Genomic DNA, 26,344 nt, shown 5'->3' on the forward strand with positions numbered 1-26,344 from the left:
TATAGATACGGCCTTTATAGCGTTCTTTTTTCCCCTTGACACATATTTATTTATGCAACCATATACTGCTAGGCATTCTTAATGACTGCCATATATTATTCAAGCTGACTAACTGGTCAAGACAACATGACGCGTAAAAAATTTAATTTGTTAGGTATAGTAGCTGTCGCTGCCACCATTATTATTATAAGTGTTCCCGACTTAATTAGCCGTACTCCAGGATGTGAAAAATTTTTACAAAAAGATTAGCGAAAAGTTCTACATGGTCGCCTTACGTTAATCCCCCGCGCGTTACGACGCGTATTACTTATTAATTCGCATCGCGTTCGTATGATAATGGGAATCTGCGCGATAAGTCGGTAACACGCGACCTGCAATAAACAAAGTTCTTGCGAGGCGGCAATAAAAGGAGGCGGTTGTAAACGTGTGATGGTTGCTCGATCTCGGCATCGACGTTCGCGTATAAAAGGCATGTGTATCGGCTTCGCGCGGCGATTTCGCGGATATCGGGTACGCGCGCGCGCGCGCGTACGCGGCAAACGATTCCGCGACTTAAAAACCTCGCCGGTGATTTTCTTCCCCTTCGCGGCTCGATCGGCGAATGATTTACGAGCGTATAATTTATCCCGCACATTATACCGCGTCGATCGCATGGCGCATACGCGGGACTATGAAATTCTCTGCGCACGGTAAACATATGGTAATCAGGCGATTTGACTCATCAAGGCTTGGCCGCGTAAATGGCACGGATGTCCTCCGTAATTTATATGATGCACGGCGCGTAAGTGCGACCGGCGGTGAACAAGCGAGAGCTCACCTCGACGGACGCACTATCATTAAATTCAATGCGAGCACGAGTTGCGTATCTCTGAGTTGCCTGTCTCTGCGTGAACGTGTGTACTGAATGCTCCAGACTAATCATCGCTTCTCCGATTACAAATTACAGGCAATCAAAAAATGGAGACATTCTTAAACTTTTAGGACAAACTTGCGGATAAAAAATAAAAGTTCGTCTTTTTGTCGGAGCTACTTTAATTTTCGACAGAACGTAATTTAAGATTGGGAATCAACTGCGAAAGGAATATGCTGAGAGTCAATGTTTTCCCAAGGAAGATAATACGAGTATACTTGAAAAAACCTCGCTTTGCGATATAATGATACGTTATTTTCCGCCACCGTGAGTTAGATTGATCTATTACACGATTTAATATTCTCGTGTTCGATATTTCATTATTATTAATTGATGTAGTTACTGACAATTGATATATGCTTCTACAAATCAGCACGAAACACGGATGAAAACGGTTATAATTTTATAAGGGGGCTTAAAGACATTTGTTAGCCGGGAGAATATTCTTCGTGAGATTTTTCCACAGATAATTCCTGAGGGATGACGAGGGTGTATTATCTGCGGTTTGCAAGTATCAGGCCCATTAAAATGGGGGAACCCCGCAGCGAGAGAGGGCAACCATCGCGTCAGCAATGAATATATTATGAATGTAAACTTGTCATTAGTCATGTTAATAAAGCAATTATTTTTATTGATAGCCGGTAATATCATAAATTAACCTCATGTGCGAGATAATTGGAGCCTTATAAATATGTAAGGACCCAGGAAGCTGGTGGCATTAATATTTAACGTTATGCTAATAAGTGTAATATTAAACGACGTCGAATGTCTTTTTGAACGATAATTTATCGCTATTCGTTTAATATCGTCATATTAAATTCTTGGTAATATTATGTAGGCGCAATATGTTTTAATTGGATTGCTGATTCAAGTATTAAAATCATGTTAGCGAAATTAAACCTAACGTATATTATTATACAAGTTCTATTAGATATTACGTTTAATATTATAATTCAGTAATATAGCTTTATATAGTTTAGTAATAAATAATACTCAACGTGTAATATGCGTTATATTTTGAATATTAAAGTTTTATATTTTTGACATTAACGAGTAATATTGGAGGAAGCTCTCACTTTGCATTTATTAGCAATTAAAAGCTTCGTATAAAAATGTTATACAGATAAATTTATAGCATAATAAAATAATACATTTTTACTATGTGTTCATTTGTCGATAAATGCTCATTTCGAAGAAACTGCGAATAAATTATATTTAGTGTAGGTACATCTACCATCTGTTGGCAAAATGGAATACTTGAGTAAGTATCTGTTGATCATTCGGAAATATCTTTACATAAATATCGTGAAAATATGTAGAAAATAAATTTTAAGATTATTACCAATTTTTTCTTAAAGCACATGACCTATTTGTTGTATGAAATGTAGCAAATACCGAACTAAGATAACTACATATTCGTCTTTTACCAACACTTGAACTCTTTATGCGAGTATTCGGTGCATTCAGTACGTACGATGTTGTACCAACGGTAGGTATGAAACCAGTTTAACTCCGAAAAAGCGAAATTTTAAACGAATAATCGGTTATCGGTCCGATAGTAAACTTATTATATCACTAGAAGATATTTAATTTAATAAAATTCTGCATAACAATGTAATCTCATAAATAAATTTATTTATGCATTAAAAATAAACTGCTAAAATATAAATGAAAAATTGCATTTTATATTGCAATACGTGGCAGTTGAAGCCACGAAAATCACAATGTTATACCTATCATGATCGAAAACGATTATCGATCTTGTTTTATTCCATCCTGTACAATGTACATGCGGTTTTTCATGAGAAATGCAAACAATGTCTATACTCTATACATATATTTTTAATTTGCAAAATTGAAAAAAATAACTGATAAAAGAATCAACATTGTGTTGATCTTTTCATTTTGAAAAAAGTGATATTGTTTGCTTTCCAAGCAGTGTCGTAGACGGATAATCTTTTTCTGATAGATGTATATCAGTTTGTTATGTCAACGGACTTCTAAACGAGATATTGTACGCTATCGGCGAAATATTATGAGTATTTTATCGCACTATACCTCCGGTAAATTGTCTTAAAGTGGTTTCATTGCCACTGAAAAGGCATATATGCAGTAGATATGTAACTCTATTTCTGTAAAATTGGAAACATTTATCCGGCCGAAAGTGTAACACGAGAGTGTAATACGAGAGTGTAATACGAGAGTGTGTACGACTAATTCCGAGAAAGTATTATTTGGCACGTTGATGATCAGTCGTATCTCTCAGAACATCATGATGTAAAGGGTATTTATTTATCAATTTAGAGATAAAACGCCATTTACGGTCAGGATCTTGGTAGCCCAATAATATTATTTGCGTGAATTTTATGTACAATTTTTCGCCCTAACAAATCACGCGCCGTTACTTTCAAACTTAAAACATACACTAGAGAGAATTTTATTAAAATATGTCTAGGAAATTTCAATAATTTTTCAAAAATTACCAATCTGTTTAGTAATTTTTATCACGTTGTTTGTAAAAGATATTACACGGAATGAACGGTTTTGCTGAAGTATCTAAAAATTTAGCTAGATACATGAAAATAATTTTGTTGCACCATCAAAGTAATTATGTAGGACACTCAAATTGATTGCTAAAATATCAAAATTTTTTACAGCTTATCATCATACTTCAGCGACCTATTATAATTATTTTGATAGTGCAACAAAATTATTTTCAGATTTGTACTTATCTAGCTAAATTTTTAGATTACGTCAGCAACACCGTTCTTTCCGTGTAAAGATATATGTTATGAAAAGTACGAGATCTATATAGGATAGGATAAATAGAAAAACTACTTTATTAATTACGCATACGTAACAATATTTAATAAAAGAACATAAAACATAACTCATGTACAAAGTGCTTGTATATGCGATTTATTTGTAGATATCCCAATACATACTTAAAAAGCTCAATTTACAAGAGAGGCGTATGCATGAGAGCGCAATTCTCGAATCGAAATACAGCAGAGATTTTGGCTAGTTGTTTTAACGATCGATGAATGATATACAGCCACGGGTCGCGGAAATAGCGCATCGTTATTTCTCATCAACAAGAAAAATTAAAAGTATGAGAGAGAGCGCTACCGTTAACGATCAGCATGGATAAAACCGCGCGCCATTCTCAATTATTATCAATTGCATATCCGCGACGAAGTATAGAGGTACCTTCTCACCGGATTGTCGAATAAACGTTGCTATTTCATTTATTTCATCCGCCCGTTAGAGAGAGTTACGGTCCATTCCAGTAATTACTACGGATACGCCATTATGTATAAGGGCAAAAGAAGGGGACCGGACAGAATGGAGGGGGGGCGGGTGTACAGCGCGCATTTCAATTTGTCGCACAATTTTCTAGAGACGGATGAGTATAGGGTGATCCGCTCCCGTTCCACACGAGCGAGATTACAGCCGCGCGTAAGATTTAATCGCGTGTTCGCTGTTAATGCCCCACGCTTACGCTTTATCGAATTTCGACAGGGTCGAGCTTTGCGGGGAAAGAAGATCCCTCGCGCAACGAGTATTGAATATTGAATTACGCGTGGGTTTAATCGTGTCACATTACAATAGATCTCGCGCAATATATATAAAATGAGAAATTGGTTGTGAATAATGCTGGCTCAAATCAAGGAATCCATATACTGACAGGATTAAATTGCACCGAAAGAAATACGGTTAATTAAAGCCTAAATGTTAATGACACGGGCCTTTCCGCGATGTGCATTTGGCTCAGAGACCTCGTGGTTGATTAAACATCATTCAAAAACATTGAACGTTTTTACTATATGTGTTGCTATTTCTAAATAATTCCACGCGATTGAGTTTTGATTAAGGTCGATAATTAAAATCGCCCGTGGTAAAAACAGTCGCGGGGCATTTGTTGCGAATAAAATGAGTAAATGAATAAAATTGTTCGAATACATTGTACAGTCGAGCGTTTGTACCCATTTAATTTCTGATTAATATATCACGACTGCGGGACAGCTACTTTCTATAAGACCGGCTTGAGGAAATGACAAATGCAATAGACAATAGAGATTTTCGCAGCTTATTTTCAGAGAAATATTTTGTGGCCGACATCCCCGCGCGGAAACTGCGGTGCGCTGCATTTTCCCCTATTCGAGACTGAAAGCTCTGTCAAATGTCCTCAACGATTCAAACAGACAGGAGCTACGAAGTAACAAATCAGAAATACGAGGATATAGAGAAGACTTTCCATGTCACTCGCTGTATATTCGGTACGAGTAGCCGTACGTGCGTATGTGCTCTGCGGTCTATAAAGTATAATATATATTGTTCTGAGATCCTTGTACCGACGCGATATAGTAAAATGTAGCGTAAACCTTTTTAGGAAATTTTTTTATCTTATACACAGAAAAAAAAGAAGTGTCAAATCAACACTGATATACTTGTATATACGCAAGAATATATAATCTCTTTATAAAAATTTCAACTTTATTTTTCTTAATTGAACCATATAAAACTTCGTCTATATAAATGACTTCATTCAAGCAAGTTTTCTTTTCAAGATTATACTATACTCTTGCGTATATACAAGTATATCAGTGTTAATTTGACACTTCTTCTTTTTCTGTGTATAAATATTAGCAAAATTGGATTACACATTATGTGACTATATTAGAAATAAATTAGACTAAATGTATAAACTAAATGCCTTTTTATCTTATTAAAAGAATGCAATTTTAGGAAAAACATTCGGTTAGTTCTATTTATTCAGTTGTACAATCTTTAACAGAATTTCTAGCAAAAATGTCATTGTACTTCCCTAATGCTTTTTAACGATTACTTTATTTGATTTATTATGTTGTTACGTAACATTTTTCTTATCCCTTGCGTTCGCATAATCTTCCCATCAAAAATGTTCTGGCTAAAGTACGTATATCCAATTATAACTTTTTTGATATTATTAACTGTCTGGCTTTATTCTTCTTTTATCTTGGCGTCGCAAATCTCTCGCATATAAGCTCACGTTAGCGGGGGATAGATCGCCCGTATCTGTCTTCATCTGGCACCAGAATACGTCCGAGATAATTCTTAATGTTACGGAATTAACTATCTTTTTTTCTCTCCGTCTAAATTGTCCTAAAACGTCGCGCATGGGCGTTACATTGAAATCGCATTCGGGCGAGCATTGTATATACCTTCCTTCCTCTCTCGTCATCGTTTCATTTTTATGCCAGCTTGTTCTGATCCGCGCGGTGCGGTACGACAGTATCAACGGTTGCGTGAGAAATTGAACGGACGTATTCTCGCTCGATTTCCCATTATTACTTTTACATGCACGACGGACGTGAGGTAAGACGGGCCGGTAAAGAGAGCCTGTCGAAAGCCGAAAGCATTTTCCCCGACGTCTTACGCCTCGAAAAGTTTCCCATCTGTATTTGTCCCGCTATAAATCGCCGACGGTTGCCGCAGCTGTATCTCGCTCACGTTTTGCCTTTGAGTAATGTCTTATCGACGTATTCCGGTCGCATGAGAAAGAGAGAAAGAGGAGGGAAACGGAGCAGGAATCAATTGTGATCATAAACCTGGACATGCAAGTAGACGTTCTGCACGATTCGCTAAAATAAAGCTTTCATGATGTATCTAATAAAAGTCGCATGCACGGAAGCAATTGCGCGCATCATGGAGAGGTATTGTTCTCTCCGCGTCTCTATACAATTTGATCCGTGTTTTATTCGTTTAAGATGAAAAACGCATCCAATATATTCATAAGGTGAGGATTAGGCAGCCATATATTTAGTGCGATAAGGGTACAGGCTAATATTGACGATTTCCGTAAGAACATCTCGTTATTTATTAGTTTTGAAGTTTTTATAACGTTTAAGGGGTAAAGCCACTCTAGAATTTTCAAAAAATCGATTTTTTTTTGTTAAACGATGCTTTAAGGTCTTAGAAATAAGGTACACTTGGTTTCAAAGCTCGGAAAAATCTCTATTATCCCTTTTTCGTAATCCGTCTGCCGACGTGTTCACATCTGTGAATGGTGAAACTGAAACTTTAAACGCGTTTTTCTCGAAATCGCTTTTTTAAAGTCGGGCGGAATCAGAACTCGAACACCTTTTATCCGATTGACTTGAAATTTTGAGTGAAACTTTACAATAACATTATCTTTTAGAAGTACCTAGGGATTTTGCGATATGTTGAACAAAACTCTTTTTATAAACAATTTTGTGCGACATTTTTTAGCGAAAAATGAAGCACTTTTTTCCAACATGCACCATTCTTACAAAAAATGATATTTCGCAATTTTCCTAGGTACTTCTATAGAAAAACTTATATATTTTTCAAAAGTCTTTGAATTTTTGTTCCAGCTCAGAAATTATAGGAGCTTCCATTCCGCCCGTTGGACGCCTTCCGCAAAAAGGCACTTTGGACCAATGGCTCTGGTGCCGCCATTTTGGCAATGAATAATTAATAAAAATTTTTTTTATACTTTAATATATAGATAATAAATAGAATTAAACCGATTTTTATTTATGATTATTGTATTTTTGAAAAAAATTATCAAAATTGGCTTTTTTTTGGGACTCTAGAGTGGCGTTACCCCTTAAGTCAAGTTTCGAAAAAATCGTGGTAATCATGTAGGACAAATGTGGAGTACACATGTGTTTGTCGAAATATAGAAAGAAGACGTTAAGTAAAAAGAGATTTGAATAACATCAAATTGGTAGCATAGTTCTTTGTAACATGATACTGATTTATGTTTTTTATTTAAAAAATTTCTTTCTAACAATAAGTTGCAAATTGCATTTGGATTGTAAAATAATACAAAATGTATAAGATTATATCATTATATTCTATATAATTTTAGATATTTTCTTTAAATTTAAGTAAAAATGATTATTTATATAATATAGTAAAATTTCTTTTCAAATTTTCTTCGTAGTTTGAAAAATATCTTAAAAACAGATCATAAAAGAATGATGAACATGATGAAATAAAATTAATCTTTCTTTAAGATTCGATTAAATAATTCAGCCGCTAGTATTAGTATCAACGCTTAACACTTCACGATAATGTCAAAGTGATGCATTTTCTCTCTGGTCCTGCTGTTTGTTGGATTAGTAGTGATTAAAACCATTGTAGAAACAGTATGACTTAATAAAGCCGAGCATTCATGAGAAAATATATAGTTATCGGTCGTAAATCTAAATGAACCGTTACCTCGCGCGATGTTGCCCAAACTTGCGAAAATCGAAATACCTCGAACTCTCAGTGCGCGCATCTTATCCCGAAAGTCGCTGACGCGGTCCCTCATTCGCGATAGAGTCGAGCTGTCGGGCGTCTTCTCTACGCGCCGGGGAACGAAGGTGTATTCCCATTCGAGCTGCTTGGGACGAGTCCATGCTCCGGCTTGCCTCTATCTGTTGAGATTTCCTGAGCTACGTGATCGGGATGCGGATGGCGCGCTGTTCGTGAGAAACGCCGGGACATATTCTGATGCGAGTTCGCGCGCGTACTCTTGCGATCTGGGACGGGCATCTCGCAAAATTGTATGAGGCGAGAAGATCGTTTCGATACTGGTACGACCGATCGAAGTGATTCCCTTTACGCCATTCGCAGGAAACAGCGTTATTTTCAGGAGAAAGACAGCACTTTTTTTTAGTAAATCAGAAGGAATCGTGGTAATCGTGTAGGACAAATGTCGAGCACACGTGTGTTTGTAGAAATATAGAAAAAAAAGAAGACAATAAGTAAACAGAGATTTGAATAACATCAAATTGGTGACACACTTTTGACATTATTGATTTATACGCTCTTCATTAAAAAATTGTTAAATTGTAAATTGTATTTGGATGTAAAATGATACAAAATGTACAAGATAATATTCTCTTGCAACATAAATGTTATTTAAATATAAAGCAAATATTCGAAATATAATAATATTTTACATAATTTTGGATATTTCCTTTAAATTTAAGTAAAAATAACTTTTTACGGTAAAGTTGCTTTACAAATTTTCTTCGTAGTTTGTAGAAAACGGTTCTTTTAACTTTGCAACTGTTGAGGTAGTTATATATAATTTAATTATAGCTGCAACGGATTCTAGTTTGTCGTTAGGTCAGAAGTGGCCTGTAATTAATTCGGGCATCCTCGCAACCAAAAGCTGCAAGACGCGTTTGTGAGCAACTTGCGGACCTGCTACCGCCAGTTTTTCACAAGCTCGAAAAAGTATTACATTTTTTTTCACTTTATTACATTTTACGGTATTGATATTGCACATTTGTTTTTGCATCTACAATGCGCAATAATATAAATTAATATCCTCGGAAATTCAAATAAGGAATTCACGAATAATGCAATAAAAATAGACTACATTAAAATATAATATTTGAGTTTATGAAATTGAAATAAATTTTAATGACGTTTCGACGATATAGAAGAAGCTGAACAAAAATTTATGTATTTCTATGCAAATGCGAAATTTTATCCTATCTTTTCTACTATCGGCTACCTTTTATTAATTCCATTATCTGTGATACTTTTCGCGTTATCATGATCATTCTTCGCAACGAGGACCAAACGGTTGCGGCCGCAAACGAGAGGCCGAAGAAAAAAACCAATATTGTGCCGATGGCAGTAAATTTGCTAAATATTTATCGCGACTGTGCGCACAATGCGCGCATGACTACTCACGTATTTCGATCAAAAATTCATGAAGTACGGCACTGTATATTTGCCTTTACAATTCGAACATTGAAACAGTGAACGTATTTAGCGTGATTTTTGATTCAAGGAGAAGTTCAAGTAGCAATTTCTGTAAATGGATCTTTCTTAAAAGGATAAATTCAAGAAGGAAATTCATTTTTAACACAGAGACCGTATCCCTATAGATATTGCGTTGAAAATTATCGGCGACGATTATTCTCACAATCTCTCTCTCTCTCTCTCTCTCTCTTCCCCGGACGGTTGTAACGAAGGGTTGTTCCGATAAACCAACAAAAGGGCGGGCTAGCGTGGTGGATTCTCGGGTGAAGTAAAGGCGTAGAGCGACACGAGTAGGGCAGGGTTACGGATACGGGGTTACGGCATTACTATCCTGATAATGGAGTGGCGGTCAATGGGGCGATAGATCGCGCCGTGGAGACGGCGCGCCGTAACGCGCGGGAGCCGAGCAAGCTCCCGAGGGAACCGCTCACCCTCTCCCTCCCCTCTTTCGCCAGCCAGTTTCAGACCACGTATAGCGAACGTCGTCGTTTCACCTCCCTGTCTTTCACACGGTTGTATTCGATCCCCTTTCTGCATTTCCGCCCTCTCTCTCTCTCTCTCTCCCTCTCTCTCTCTCTCTCTCTCTCTCTCTCTCTCTCTTCCTTTCCCTCCCTCTTACACTCTCTTTCTCGCCCGTCGATTTCTATCGGCCGGGGTAGACGTTTCCGCGTCGAATGCGCGTTCTTGACGTAACGTAGGGTCGCTACCGCTCTCGCAAAAGCTGTCGCTGGGAAACTGCAGCGCGCCTGGACGAAAGTGTTTTCCAAAGTCGATGATACTCGTCACGTTTTTCCGTAGATAGATACGAACGCGCGCCTGTCGGGGAAACTCAGGATCGTCGGATCGCGGGCACCTATGGAAGAGTTCCACAAATATCATCACCCTACGATTTTAGTGGTCGAGAACACTACGCGTCTTTATTATTTATTATTTATTTCGTGATAAGGTTTGTATCGCCTGAGATACATCGCAAACGTGCATACAGGATGTTCCAGATCAGATCAATAAAAAAACTTTTTTGTTTCAAATTCAATTTCCTATAAGATCCTGAAGTTTCTGCTTTTTTGTTGTTGTTTTGAGCTCATTTTCTTTTGAACGCCTCATCAGAATTAAATAAAATTGATGTAAATTTTAGTTTGTTATTTAATTACCCATCAGATTTATTTTGTTACTTTTTTCAAAAAGGATAATTTTAGTTATTTTTAAAAATTCTCAAAAAGCGTGATTTTACGAAGTTTATTAGCTATAACTTTTTAATGAAGCGTTTTCGGACCTATGTTTATAAGAACTTATTTTTCCAAATTCAATTTCCTATAAAAAAATGGTCTTGCAACTACAGCAAAAATTTTCTAGGTGCGAAAGTTCAACTAAGGTAGATAAATGATTAGCAAATACTGTGATATCGCATATGTTTTACAATTAGTGACAGAGACAAAATTTATATCTGAACTGTTAGTAAAATTTAGAAAGAAAGTTTTTCTGTGACGTCTATCCATGTTATATCCATAACCAAACATACTTGTTATAAAGTTTAACCGTGGTAAACAGAAAAGATTAACGGTGAGAGACAAATAAATATATGATCCTCACGCCCAACATAATTGTATAACGCGCCCAATTTGTCTAGTTTTTTTTTTTTTTAAATCTTTCGCGGTCAACTGTTACGCATGCAAGTCTGTGCTGGATCAGTGTTCAGTGGGCAGCGGTTGCATCACGTTTTCGTGAAACGATTGTTGCTAAAAAAGTGTTGATTATAAAGTACTCTGTAAAGTTTTTGTTACATTTCGTGTTCATTATAATCACGTCAGATAGTAATGACATGATTAATCATTATGACACTATTATTTAAAAGAGAAAGTACGTAGGCCAGACTATTTATTTCTTTCTGTACACGAATGATGAAAGGTCAAATAATTACTATGAACGGAATCCCGAATCAGAGAGGTACGTACAGCTTATATCCGTAGTAATTTGATCTTTTCTATCATTCGTAAACAGAAAGAGATAACTATATCGGCCAACATGCCTCTCTTTTTCTAAATTAAATAGGTACACTCCTTAATATTAGAGTACATAGGTACGCTAAAAAACTATATAATTAGTTTAGCTGCATACAAAAATAAGTTACAGTAATGAGGCTTTATTGACTATAAATGGCAATCTTCATTAATAAGTCACGACCCCGCGACGTTTCGACTCTAATTCGAGTCCTTTTCAAGTGTATAATGTTCTAACAAAGACTTTCGCTATAGTCACGACAGTGTGCCTGCACGTCAGATCTAAAGACTATAAAGAAACAGAACGGAATTTGTTTAAGCTACAAATAACTACATGAATTTATAGATTAAAAAGAAAAGAAAAATTAATAACTTATAAGCTTTGTGCGTTATGCGGTGATAAAACATGCAATGGTCAATTATTAAAATGTAAAATCGATTGTGTCAAGGAAGCACGTCTGCACGCCTCAGTTACAAGCAACACAATGAGCAATATCTAATAAACAATAATAGTTTTTGACAAATTGATGTTGGTTAGGTAGCCCCTATTATTTTGTCATATATTGCTGTCAGGTTCTCTGTCTTTTTGAAGGTTAATCGTATGATTGTGTTTTTTCATTAAAAACATCTCGGCGATTTCTCTCTTTTTAATGTGTTTTTCTTTGTGTAAAATTTTTGTACCAGACTAATTGAAATCATGATTTAATTTTAATTCAAGCCGATGTTTACTTATCACGGAGTGATTGCTGGCATGCTTCCTTACGTCGGATTTATATTCCTTAATTCGAGTTTCGAGATGTTTTTTTGTTTGTCCTATCATATATACCTATACGCCGCGTCGCAGTCTAAACAGTCAATTTTATAAACTAATTCCGTCTGTTTCATGTCATCCAGTCTGTCCTTTCCCCTTCTAATAACATTATTGAGCTTCTTAATACAGTATACACGACATCAAAGCCGCGGTTGTTAAAAATATTGCGGATACTTTCGCTGTAATTTTTTATGTAAAGGATGGTTATAAAATTTCTCATATCGTCAGTGTTACCATTTGCATCAGGTGTGACCTCGCGATATTTAATCTCTTTCAATCGTTGACTGATGCACTTATCGATAACTTATGTCGGGCAACAATTGTTTTTTAGAATTTCTTTTACAATTTTAATGTTAATCATATGGAACCTTTTGTCAGACAGTAAAACGTGCCACGATCCACGAGACCAGTAATCACATTCCTTTTGTAGTTTTCAGGATGATTCGAGAAATAATTAATGTTATACCGTTCAGGAAAGGTTGGTTTTTGATACCAATTTGTAATTAATGTGTTACCATTTCTGAGGACAGTTAGTTCTAAGAAATTCAGCTCATTATTGTTTTCAATTTCATAAGTAAATTTCAGTCGTAGGTGTTAGCTATTAAACAAATTAAGTACTTCGTCAATGTTCATTGTTTGAGATCATGCGCAATTTTCGCGTACGTTTCAGGAAGTAAAGTCATCGCAACTTATATGCATTCTAGCAATCTAACAAATAAAATATCCAACGCGTTATCGCAATCGCAATTCAAGCAGCCTCGTCAACATCAAAGTTGTCAGTTCCGTGAAGTGGGCACCCGACTTTAACAAAATGAATTTTTAAAAAAAGGAAATTGTAGCATTTTCTTTGTAGTTGTTTGTAGTAACAATAATTTCGTTTGTAGTTTTACCGATTTTGCAAAAACAAAGATTTTTAAAAATCACTCTTGCCTAAAATTGAGATATTTGAAATTCGCTTGCGCCATGTGTTTTAGAATCGTTTGTAGTTGTTTGTAGTAACAATAATTTCGTTTGTAGTTTTATCCATTTGGAAATAACAAAAAATTTAAAAAAATCACTCTTACTCAAAATTGAGATATTTGAAATTCGCTCGCGCCATGCGTTTTAGAATCGTTTGTAGTTGTTTGTAGTAACAATAATTTCGTTTGTAGTTTTATCCATTTGGAAATAACGAAAAATTAAAAAATCACTCTTACTCAAAATTGAGATATTTGAAATTCGCGCCGTTTTAGAATCGTTTGTAGTTGTTTGTAGTAACAATAATTTCGAATATAAAGTTACACCGTATTTGCAATATACAAATAACGTATCTTTCTCAATTTTAAAGATAGAATCCGCTTGCGCTATGTGTTTTAGAAATCCTTTGTAGTTGTTTGTAGTAACAATAATATCGTTTGTAGTTTTATCCATAAAAAAAAACAAATATTAAAAAAATTACTCTTACCCTAAATTGAGATATCTCACATCAAAATATTTTTCGTGTACTTCTTAATGTATCCGAACGTTTTCCGAAGAGTTCTGTTCAAAACATTTGTCTATTTTTCAAAAATTATCGGAAATCGGCTAGCGTGTCTCACTCATGTAGTCGTAAATGCGGCAATAACAATTATTTATAATTAAATATTCTAATCGGCAGAACTATTTGGAAAAACTATTTAGAATCGTTTGTAGTTGTTTGTAGTAACAATAATTTCGTTTGTAGTGGAATAATTTAAAAGTTGCAATGTATTTGTAATAAACAAATTACATATCTTTGTCAATTTTAAAGATATCTCGAATCCGCTTGCGCCATGTGTTTTAGAATCGTTTGTAGTTGTTTGTAGTAACAATAATTTCGTTTGTAGTTTTATCCATTTTGCAAAAACAAAAATTTTTTAAAATCACTCTTACCCAAAATTTAGATATTTGAAATTCGCTCGCGCCATGTGTTTTAGAATCGTTTGTAGTTGTTTGTAGTAACAATAATTTCGTTTGTAGTTTTATCCATTTCGAAATAACGAAAAATTTTAAAAATCACTCTTACCCAAAATTGAGATATCTGAAATCCGCTCGCGCCATGTGTTTTAGAATCGTTTGTAGTTGTTTGTAGTAACAATAATTTCGTTTGTAGTGGAATAATTTAAAAGTTGCAATGTATTTGTAATAAACAAATTACGTATCTTTGTCAATTTTAAAGATATCTCGAATCCGCTTGCGCCACGTGTTTTAGAATCGTTTGTAGTTGTCTGACAAAAACGATTCTAAAACACATGGCGCAAGCGAATTCGAGATATCTTTAAAATTGACAAAGATACGTAATTTGTTTATTACAAATACATTGCAACTTTTAAATTATTCCACTACAAACGAAATTAATGTTACTACAAACAACTACAAACGATTCTAAAGCACATGGCGCGAGCGGATTTCAGATATCTCAATTTTGGGTAAGAGTGATTTTTAAAATTTTTCGTTATTTCGAAATGGATAAAACTACAAACGAAATTATTGTTACTACAAACAACTACAAACGATTCTAAAACACATGGCGCAAGCGGATTCGAGATATCTTTAAAATTGACAAAGATACGTAATTTGTTTATTACAAATACATTGCAACTTTTAAATTATTCCACTACAAACGAAATTATTGTTACTACAAACAACTACAAACGATTCTAAATAGTTTTCCAAATAGTTCTGCCGATTAGAATTATTTAATTTATAAATAATTGTTATTGCCGCATTTACGACTACATGAGTGAGACACGCTAGCCGATTTCCGATAATTATTTGAAAAATAGACAAAATGTTTATGAACAGAACTCTTCGGAAAACGTTCGGATACATTAAGAAGTACACGAAAAATATTTTGATGTGAGATATCTCAATTTAGGGTAAGAGTACGTAATTTTTTTAATATTTGTTTTTTTTATGGATAAAACTACAAACGATATTATTGTTACTACAAACAACTACAAAGGATTCTAAAACACATAGCGCAAGCGGATTCGAGATATCTTTAAAATTGAGAAAGATACGTTATTTGTATATTGCAAATACGTTGTAACTTTTATATTATTCAACTACAAACGAAATTATTGTTACTACAAACAACTACAAACGATTCTAAAACGCATGGCGCGAGCGAATTTCAAATATCTCAATTTTGAGTAAGAGTGATTTTTTAAATTTTTTGTTATTTCCAAATGGATAAAACTACAAACGAAATTATTGTTACTACAAACAACTACAAACGATTCTAAAACGCATGGCGCGAGCGAATTTCAAATATCTCAATTTTGAGTAAGAGTGATTTTTTAAATTTTTTGTTATTTCCAAATGGATAAAACTACAAACGAAATTATTGTTACTACAAACAACTACAAACGATTCTAAAACACATGGCGCAAGCGAATTTCAAATATCTCAATTTTAGGCAAGAGTGATTTTTAAAAATCTTTGTTTTTGCAAAATCGGTAAAACTACAAACGAAATTATTGTTACTACAAACAACTACAAAGAAAATGCTACAATTTCCTTTTTTTAAAAATTCATTTTGTTAAAGTCGGGTGCCCACTTCACGGAACTAAAGTTGTCGACGTTGAAGTTTAGCGTCATTGAATCATAGCATGGATCTTTCTATTGCTCGCGTTCTGGAAAGTTCGCTAATTGCTTGCAAACACAGCCTCAGCTGACAGAGGGCACAAATAAAGTCAAGCCACCGCGCTCACACAATAGAAAGATTCATGCTACAAACAAAACGAGCGCAAACATGTAACGATCTTCTCGGGTCGTCACTTGAAACGGTGACGTATGCACGGTGACGCAGGCCGCCGGTGGCCAATCACCTCCCCGAAATTATCGGCAATTAGCCTGGAGGGAGGCTCGTCTCCGAGACGATAAAAGACCGCCGCTGCGCCGCGGAAACGCTTGTCTGCCTTTTCGGCGATTTCGCTCGTAGATCACCGCTAGTACACCGCTTTGTTACACCGCTATACCGCTACTTCGTGCGCGCTTGCTTTCGCCGTCGCGCCGTGCTGACGCTTGTGCTCGCTATCGCTTGCGACCTGTTCCTGAAAGGGAATCATTGTACATATTTGTGGATGTATTGAAATTCAGACATTATTAAACTTTTATTTTTCGTGTTACGTGCTGTGTCTTTCTTGTGGTCGTCTTCCACCTCGCGCTATCTCGCGCTACCGCGCGCTCTCGAACATTTCATTCTTGGAATAATCACAAATATATCGTCAACATATCTGAAGAATGTGGACATTTTAAATTTTAGAGTGCTGCAGAATGTTTTTAAGTCATCCATGACTATGTCAGCAAGTATGAGGGAGAGTGGAGAATCCATAGGGCTGCCGAAGATCTGCTCATAAATCTGTCCATCAAACATGAAACTGGTGAAACTCAAAATTAATTCTATGGCGTGTAGAAACTGCGGTGGGCTAAATATGGTCAACTGTGAGATGTAATTCCATCTTTTTTCGATACCTTTTAATACTAATTCTATAGGAATGTTAGTAAAAAGTGCTGTGACGTCAAGCGAAACTAATAATTCGTCAGGTAGAATTGTCAGGTTTTGAATTTTTTAAACAAATAACCAGCTATCTTTTATGAAAGAGTTAGGTTTAGAAACAAACTTGTGTAAAATGTCGTGAAAAAAAGTAGCTACGTTATGTAAAAGGTTTCAAAGTGTTGATACAATAATGCGTAGTGGATAACCCTTTTTATGTATTTTCGGCAACCCTCGGAAGATTCCCATTCGTGCAATGCAATCGTCTATAAATGCGATCATTAATAATTTCAAGCCACGATTTGAATAAATTATTAAGTTTAGTTGTTATGCTGTTTAGTTGTTATACTTGAGATAGGGTCTTTTTTCAATTTTTTGTAAGTGGTTGGATCATTAAGTAACTCTTTCATCTGATTTATGTATGTATTTTTATTCATTACTACCGTAACTTGTCCTTTATCAGCGTTGGTAAAATTCGGAAAATACCTTTATTGTTGTGCAAGAACTTTCTTCATTTGTCAAATTTACTAGAAATATATCTACTCATATAATCCATGTGTTTATTTTTAGTTAAGAAATTATATACCGAATTGGAGATGGAACTACGGGCCTCATTCGTGATGTCAGGAGACAACTTATAACTTTTAAGTTTGTAACGATGCGCCCCGGAAAATACGCATCGTTCCGACTGAACGATAAGGATGCCGCCCGGCCGACCATCCGCCGGGCGAGGAACGGGCACGGTGTGTCCACCCTCTTTTTTTTAAACATTATTGTGTTGTTTGGATCGTCCTAACGAACTTGCGATCTGGGGCACCGGCTCACAAGCCGAGCGAAGCCGACGTCGCCCGCACACCGCCGAGCGCGATTGCGGCGTCGAGCGTCTCCGGACCACGTCGTAAAAACCCGACGCTCGCGTGCGCCGGCATCATCCCCCACTACCAGCGTCGCCGATCCGCGGGGTACATAAACCCGCGGATTGTTAATAATTATTAGATTCCGCCGTGATTCAGTACCAGCTCATACCTATCATCTCCGCTGAATCCTGAGCCTATAGCTATCAGCCGGGGTAAAGAAATCCCGCTTCTCTGTCTCCGTCGAGTGCGTCTCGACGACCAACTAATTCCCGACACATCTCCACAGCTACCAAGCCGGGGTAGAGGATTCGTTCTCTGTCTCCGCCGAGTGCGTCTCGGCAGATTCCTCATTGTCGATCGAGCCCTTTGAACAAGCTCACCGCCGGGGTAGAGAATCCGCTCTCTGTCTCCACCGAGTGTTTCTCGGTAGCCGGCTCGATCCGAATTTATTCCTTCGTTCCAGCCTACAGCCGGGGTAGAGACTCCGTCCTCTACCTCCGTCGAGTGCGTCTCGGCAGATTCCGCACTCCATCCATCCGAACGAGATCTCGCGCGATCTCAACTCCACGTCCGCGTTTCGCACCATTGTTACGCGCTTCGATCCGCGGCATCGGGAAAACCGGCTCCGCCCGAGCCAATCAGTTGTCACGCGATTCGACCTGCGAACCCCGAAAAACCGTCTCCGCCCCGTACGCATCGCGCTAATCGATTGCGATGGCCCTCGCGGGTGTTTACGCAATGTGATTTCTGCCCAGTGCTCCGAATGTCAACGTGAAGAAATTCAAGCGCGGGTAAACGGCGCGAGTAACTATGACTCTCTTAAGGACCATCGGATTATTGTGTAATAAACGTAATTTTACTTTATAATAAGCCTTCGTTTTGCCATTCTTAAACCTGCATCTGTTCTTCCGCGCCTTCTCCGAACCCAGACCCGCCGCGAGCTGAATCTGCGCTTCGAAGACAGATAAGTTTTATGGCGCCCGAACAGGGACCCTGATCGTAAAGGCCGGTTTTTCACACGCAATGATTGGTGGCGCCAGGCCGCGCCAGTCGACTAATGCCAGTAAAAATGCAAGTGTAAACACTTGATGCAAACTGGCGCTAGTAATGTGGCGTTTACTGGCGGTTATTGGCCAAAGCATATAACCTCAAAATTTGAGGTTATATGGTTGTTGTCATTTACTGTGTGTTTAATAAATGTTAAATATTTTCCATAGTATACGCCAATCACTGTGTAAATACTTGTGAGTTTGCTAGTCGGTTCTGGCGCCAATGAATGCCAGTCAGTTGGCGCCACTAATCATTGCGTGTGAAAACCGGCCTTAAGGAACAGACCCAGGAACACGGCAAAATGGAGGAATATTATTACCGGCTTAGTAAGAGCGATCTATTAAACAAGTTACAAATGCTCGGGCTAAACACCGAGGGCAGCATCGACGATCTCCGACGGCGATTGAATAAATTCATCGACGAAAATCCCGAAATGTTCGAAGCAACCGCGACACCCGCCTCCTGCCACCCGAACCTAACTATACCACCGTCAGAGATTCCAGCATCATCGATGACGATAATACCCGCCAACCCCCCGAGTGACACATCTACGCAGATTATGAACCAAATGGGAAAATGGGGATTACATTTCGAAGGGAAGGACCCGTGGTCGTTTTTGGAACGTATAGACGAACTGCGGGCCGCCTACGAGTTTTCCGACGCGCACTGGCTACGCGAACTGCCCGAATTATTTCGGGGGGACGCACTACTGTGGTGCCGAAACAATCGCGACAATTGGAATAGCTGGGCGGAATTCATAGCCGACTTCAAAGATACGTTTCTGCCGCGACGATATCGGTTGCAGTTAATAAACGAGATTCGCGACCAAATGCAAAAGGAGAAGGAGCCGTACATAAAATACGCAACGCAGATGCCCGCACTCATGCGGAGGGCAGGGAACTACTCGACCGAAGAACAGGTCGAGCAGCGTTACGAGAACCTGCACCCTGATTATCAGAACCGTATTTGGCGAAGCAATGTACGCAGCCCCCGGGATCTGCAACAACGAGCGGGCGACTTCGAACGATTGCAACAAAACCAAAAGAAACGGACCACCGCGAAAACCGCCGACGTTTATAATCGAGGCGAGTGTTGCTGGCGTTGCAAGCAACGGGGGCACACGCGCTTCGACTGTCGACGCCCCGCCCAGAAATTTTGCTCACGATGCGGCAAGGACGGCGTCCTGACAAAGGATTGCCACCCGCCGCCGGGAAACGAAACCGGGACCGCGGAAACTCCGGCCGAGTGGCCAGTCCTCCCCGTAAAATTCACGCCCCGGCCGCACCTAAAAACTAGTATCTGCGACCGCCCGCTAGAAGCTCTCCTAGATACCGGATCGGAAATCTCGTTCGTCAACGAGCACACCGCCCAGCTCGCGCAGACCCTCGGCTTCCCCGTAACCCCGGGAGAAGAAGTACAGCTAGCCAATGGGCAATACATAATGCTGCCCGACCGCATCCGATTACCGATCCGCACGGCCAGCCGAACCATATGGCACGCCTTCTCGATTATGCCAAACCTAAAAAGCGCGCTACTACTCGGAGTAGATTTCTGGGCGAAGCTAGGCCAGGCGATACCGGCGCCAAAGACGCCGAACTCCCGCGATCGGACACCCGCCACCACAACGACCGAAGGCATAGTGCCCCGGACCCCGACCGAAGAAGAAAGGCTCCGGGAATTCCTCGCAGAGGAACTCCCGTGCTTCGACCGAGTGACTGGACCGGCCAACAAAACCCCCCACCACATTCGCGTGAAAGAAAACGTCCGCCGGAAGGCATCGACCGGACCGGCTATCAGCCCGCCAACACCACCGCGAGAACCAGCTCCGACGCCACCGCCGCCGCAGCCAGCACCGGTCAACACTCAACCGCTGAGGGCCGTAGGACCCGAGCCACCTCCACCAATTCCGGTGGAGGTAGAACCCGGGCACGTTATATTGGTCCCTCATTTCCACGCGCACGTCTCCCGGCAATATAAGATGCGGTCAAGAGGAAAACGGTGGCACATCCGATTTAATCGGACGGGCACCGTACGGAGCATACGAGAAATCAAAAAGCAAACGTAAAGCGTCGAATTCGCGCCTTTTATAGGGGAGGGGTGATGTAACAATGCGCCTCGGAAAATACGCATCGTTCCGGCTGAACGACAAGCCGACGCCACCCGGCCGACCATCCGCCAGGCGAGGAACGGGCACGGTGTGCCCACCTTCTTTTCTTTAAACATTGTATTGTTAGAGGATCGTCCTAACGAACTTGCGATCCGCGGCACAAGCCGAGCGAAGCCGAAGCGCGATCGCGGCGTCGGGCGTCTCCAGACCGTCGTGTTTGATGTCGTGTAGGGGAGACCGGGGCTATTCGTGACACATTTTTGTTTCAAATTTTTTTCTCGCGTCGTAATAAATGTTTAAAAAATTTTTATTAGTGCGATGTAATTGTCCATCTCTCTAGTTTAAAAGAAAAAAATATGTAGGTTTTTCTCTCACGAGTCTCGAAATATATCAAGAAATGTATCGCTGTGTCATGTGTCACGAATTGCCACGAAGCCGGGATAATTCGTGACAAACCACGGGATAATGCGTAACACTTTCTCTGATTGAACAAACTATATAGATTTCTTTCGTTTTTGCAATTTTTATCTACTTTATACTTTGAAAAAGCCTTTATTTGTCAGAATTTACATATTATATGTATAAAAAATTATGAGGAAAAATGTAACGCCTGTTCCATTAATTGCCTTCATTGCTCACATTCGATTACGGAAAACCACTTCTCGAAGGCGTCCACGGCCCCTGCGAATTGGTTTTTCCTTTGAACGCTTATTCGTGGCGTTTTTGGTTGCCCCGATTGCTCGTGTCACGAAATGCCCCGGCGTGATTTTTCCTTATTCATGATCCGTTACTTACAGATAAGAAAGAATACCATAAAATCTACCCATGCATTATGCTTAGTGAAGTTGAGTGACCGAATACAACTTACCGTTTCGGATCTCTTATTATTTTATTCGGCAAAAAAACAAATTTTTGGGATTTGAAAAAATTTACTTTGAACACTTGAAATCAAACTTTCTGTCACTGAGAAAGAAAAATGGTTGACACGCAAATGCCATTCCGTTGGTACCTAGAGGACACTAAGAAACATCTGTGATTGATATTACAGGTTTCTAACAGCAAGCATTTTAAAGTTAGGCCCGCGACAAAATTTCAGCAGTGTCACGAATAGCCCCGGTCTCCCCTATACTGTACCTAAGAAGCTCAATAATGTTATTAGAAGGGAAAAGAACAGACTGGATGACATGAAACAGACGGAATTAGTTTATAAAATTGACTGTTTAGACTGCGACGACGCGGCGTATAGGTAAAGGACAAACGAAAAGACATCTCGAAACTCGAATTAAGGAATATAAATCCGACGTAAGGAAGCATGCCAGCAATCACTCCGTGATAAGCAAACATCGGCTTCAATTAAATCATGATTTCAATTAGTCTGGTACAAACATTTTACACAAAGAAAAACACATTAAAAAGAGAGAAATCGCCGAGATGTTTTTAATTAAAAAACACAATCATACGATCAACCTTCAAAAATACACAGAGAACCTGACAGCCATATATATGACAAAATAATAAGGGCTACCTAACCAACCTCAATTTGTCATAAACTATTATTGTTTATTAGATATTGCTCATTGTGTTGCTTGTGACTGAGGCGTGCAGACGTGCTTCCTTGACACAATCGATTTTACAGTTTAATAATTGACCATGTTTTATCACCGCATAACGTACAAAGCTTGTAAGTTATTAATTTTTCTTTTCTTTTTAATCTATTAATTCATGTACAATATTTATTTGTAGCTTAAACAAATTCCGTTCTGTTTCTTTATAGTCTTTAGATCTGACGTGTAGGCACACTGTCGTGACTAGCCAAAGTCTTTGTTAGAACATTATACACATGAAAAGGACTCGAATTAGAGTCGAAACGTCGCGGCGTCGTGACTTATTAAGAAGATTGCCATTTATAGTCAATAAAATTTTCTCACTGTTTAAAAATAAGTTAGTTGTGACATCTAGAATATGTTGTTACATTATCTCCATGCTACAGTTAAAATTGGCAGCTATATTTCTCACAAAGATTATTCTAGCTGTGTAGTATCGAAACTCATATTCATCCAATATAGTGATTAATATTTGGTGCAATGACACCTAAATTTTCTAAAAAATATTACTAGAATATTACTGCTGTAAATTCTGTATGTGGATATATTTTAGCAGACACAAAAAATAGCGGTAAATTTTTGTTGTGATACCAGAAATCTACCTACATTAGCAAAACATTTTTTTGAGTGAAGACCCTGAAGTTTTATTCAGCTGTCCTGGAACACCTTATATACACACACACATGTACACATATATAATACACACACACGTTTACAATATATCTCATCAGTCGATACAAACCTTGTCACGAAATAAGTAATAATTAATAATAATAATATATATACCTATACATATATTGTGCGTGGTGTGTTAGAAACGCGATATGACGTGTCATGTCCAAAGTGCACTCATATTTGTTTGATCCGCGATTACAAATCCGCAGAACGTATGGATGCGCGCGTTATACCATCACAATTCGACTGTTGTATCAGCCTACCGCAACTATTCGGCGCCACGACGTCAAATATTGACAGATAATATTATGAGCGTTCGTGATTTCCGCTCTGATTAGAAATTCATGCAATTTGATACCGATTTGATTTTATGCGAAAAAAATAAGTATAGTATTAGATGTTATCCCATAACGCAGCGCATAGTATGTATAATAGATAATATGCCCGTGATCAACGCGTGCTTCTTTATTCTTTTTCATTCTTTTATAACTAAATCACCGGATATAATTCGTATCAATGTAAGTGTAATCCGTTCTTACGTGCGTAAGAGTGCACGCGGGAACCGAATTGACTAAATTGGACGAGCACATTCGCTTGTTAGCGAATAAAACGCCTGTTGGAGACGAGGGGACTTTTATGCGAAATAAATATGCATTCGTCACGTTGCGTAGTACCCAGGGGCAGGGGCACAACCGCGAGATTGAATGGTATAGGCTTGGGAAGCTGTCAAGTGTTGGCCCAGTCAAGCTCTGGCCACCCATGAAACATCAATCCTGGTCCTGAAATAACATTATCTCAAAGTTCGTTGATTAAACTCGGCGGTTCGCAAGATTTGCCCGGACGATAGAGTGGCACGGCATTATTTGATTATACGTGGGAAATCTGTAAGTCAATTATATCAATCAATCTTATTGACTGTCGTATCAAAAACTTGTCTTTTCTTCTTGAAAATAGATGACGTTTCGAATTTCAATTATAAGACAATATTTTCCAATTTTACAATTGTAATAAGCTGCGGGCAACTGTAGTAAAAAAAAAAAAAATTGACATTTTCATAATTTACGTATAAGTTAGATACTGACGTTGCTTTATAAAAAAAATATGTATTTTTTTTTTCAGAACTGCATCCAACATGAGATTGGGCTTGTACATCATCAGTCTATTACTGCTGGTAATAGTGACGGCGGAGGCGTTCACAATACCGTTAAACAGACTACGGAAGCAAAAGAAGAAAAACAATACGCAGATTCACCTGCGCAAACTAGCTCTAATGCACCGACTGCCGCCATCTTAAACACTATGCAAGCTACGATAATCTCCCTCGCACGTGACGTAAATATTTCAACGTGTAAAGCAATTAACGTTAACAAGAAACTTTATATTATGCGTATTACGCATCAGTAGTATCATCGTACGCTACGTAATTTTATAATGTTATATAACAACTTAATGAGTTTTGAGTAAACTCGTTTGAAATAAACTCCACGATTTTTTTTATTCCACTACCCTACTTTTGAATACGTGTTATTAAAAGCAAGAGATGTTGCAATATAATGAGATAATATCGCAGTAAAAGTGTCGAAATGATATCCGTTATAATGCAGAATTTGTAATAAGCGGTCGATATAAATCGTGTTGTAATGAGTAGCGCGTTTCCCTCAACGGTACATAATAAATTCATGTACATGTAAGATACGTGTGTGTCAGTTCAAGCGGATAGTCGGACATGATATCACGAATCGTTAATCAATGACTATTGAAGTAACCGATAGATTTTCTTTTTAATAAAAAAAGGATATGATAATTTATGGATATTGTCTCAACGGTTGTGAAGTCAGAGAGATGTGTCTAGCAGTAAGTTCTGTATCTGCTCGTAAATCCGTACGCTTAGGATCTGTCATAAAAATATGCTCGAAGATAAAGCGACTCACTTTCGAAACTGGGTAAATGCCTTGTCATACGGAGTCAAAGCAACGCCTTGTGCGACATGAATATTTACTACCGGAGGTGATTTTTGTAAGCTCTGAAGGACTAGCGTGCCCGCGCGCGCGCGCACGAGAGAGAGAGAGACCTTTCAATGATAACTCAGTGCCTTTCAAAAGCAGACCGTAGCATATCTCGTACAGATTTCCGTGGTCCATTTCTGTGCTTGCTTCGATTTTGCATTTTATTTCATACATTAGCATTAGCTACTTTAACGTACCGCTGTTATTATAAATAAAACATTCTCATTTCTTCACCTAAAAACAAAACGATTAGCTGAAGAGAATTGTTTTTATGATTGCGAGAGGTCAATATGGAGTTTATCAATCTCAACAAAAATTATTTTAATCGATAAACGTTTAATTTTTGTAAAATTTAATTTAATTTTTGCACAATTTCTGCGGAATGTTAATAGCTTAAGATTGTTCGATCAAGATTTCGAATATTAATGCAACTGGACCATTAACTTAACGCTGTGCTCTTGTCTAATGTAATATGTCAGCCTTAATAGTAAATGTTCCTCCGGCCAAAGAAATAAGCCACTGGTTTAGTATGAATCATCTTGTAACGTCAATGACGTCGCGTTTTACCATGGCGATAGAGGCAGGCCGTTCCACTTTGAAGTGAACTGCGAAACGACATTGGTTACGATCGAAATAAATGGTCTCTACGATAGAAGACGGAGGAGGAACGTTAACGTGATGGAGGTAGAATTCGTCGTAGTTTTATTCTGATGTTGGGCTCACGTTCAATCGTGCAGGTGGAAAGGGGGGTTGGTTGCAGGAACGAGGGTGGTTATGGGAGTAGCGGTAAGGCGCTGCAGATTCTCAGAGAGAGAGAGAGAGAGAGAGAGAGAGAGAGAGAAAGAGAGAGACGAGGTTCGATCTGCCGATCGCTAAGAGAATCAAATAAAGGGCGAGGTTCCCTTGCGAAATTACGCGCTGATACTGTGTGTATGTACACGAACGCAGCGTATAAATAAATTTTGCGCACCAAAAATTTAATCCTTGATCTCTCATTTCACCGGGATTTTTTTTTAGAAATTTCTGTATATTTATATAGTAAAAATTCGAGAAT

At 38.3% G+C, this 26,344-nt stretch overlaps 1 protein-coding gene and 1 long non-coding RNA gene across 2 annotated transcripts in view; both read left to right on the forward strand.

Annotated features, from left to right (window-relative positions):
• Positions 1-26,344, forward strand: part of LOC139818863 (uncharacterized) — a 37,966-nt gene that overhangs the window by 6,662 nt on the left and 4,960 nt on the right. The gene's annotated exons all lie outside the window — the stretch shown is intronic.
• LOC139818869 (uncharacterized) lies at positions 17,632-24,764 on the forward strand. The gene is made up of 2 exons (XM_071787874.1): positions 17,632-24,168; positions 24,404-24,764. Exon 1 carries the CDS (start codon positions 19,200-19,202, stop codon positions 20,961-20,963), a length of 1,764 nt encoding a protein of 587 aa, XP_071643975.1. The 5' UTR covers positions 17,632-19,199; the 3' UTR covers positions 20,964-24,168; positions 24,404-24,764.

The sequence above is a fragment of the Temnothorax longispinosus genome, chromosome 9, assembly GCF_030848805.1.
Source record: "Temnothorax longispinosus isolate EJ_2023e chromosome 9, Tlon_JGU_v1, whole genome shotgun sequence".
Lineage (NCBI taxonomy): Eukaryota > Metazoa > Arthropoda > Insecta > Hymenoptera > Formicidae > Temnothorax > Temnothorax longispinosus.

Excerpts from the sequence above, each read along its gene's own strand:
- LOC139818869 (XM_071787874.1), top strand. The coding sequence starts at position 19,200 with ATGGAGGAATATTATTACCGGCTTAGTAAGAGCGATCTATTAAACAAG.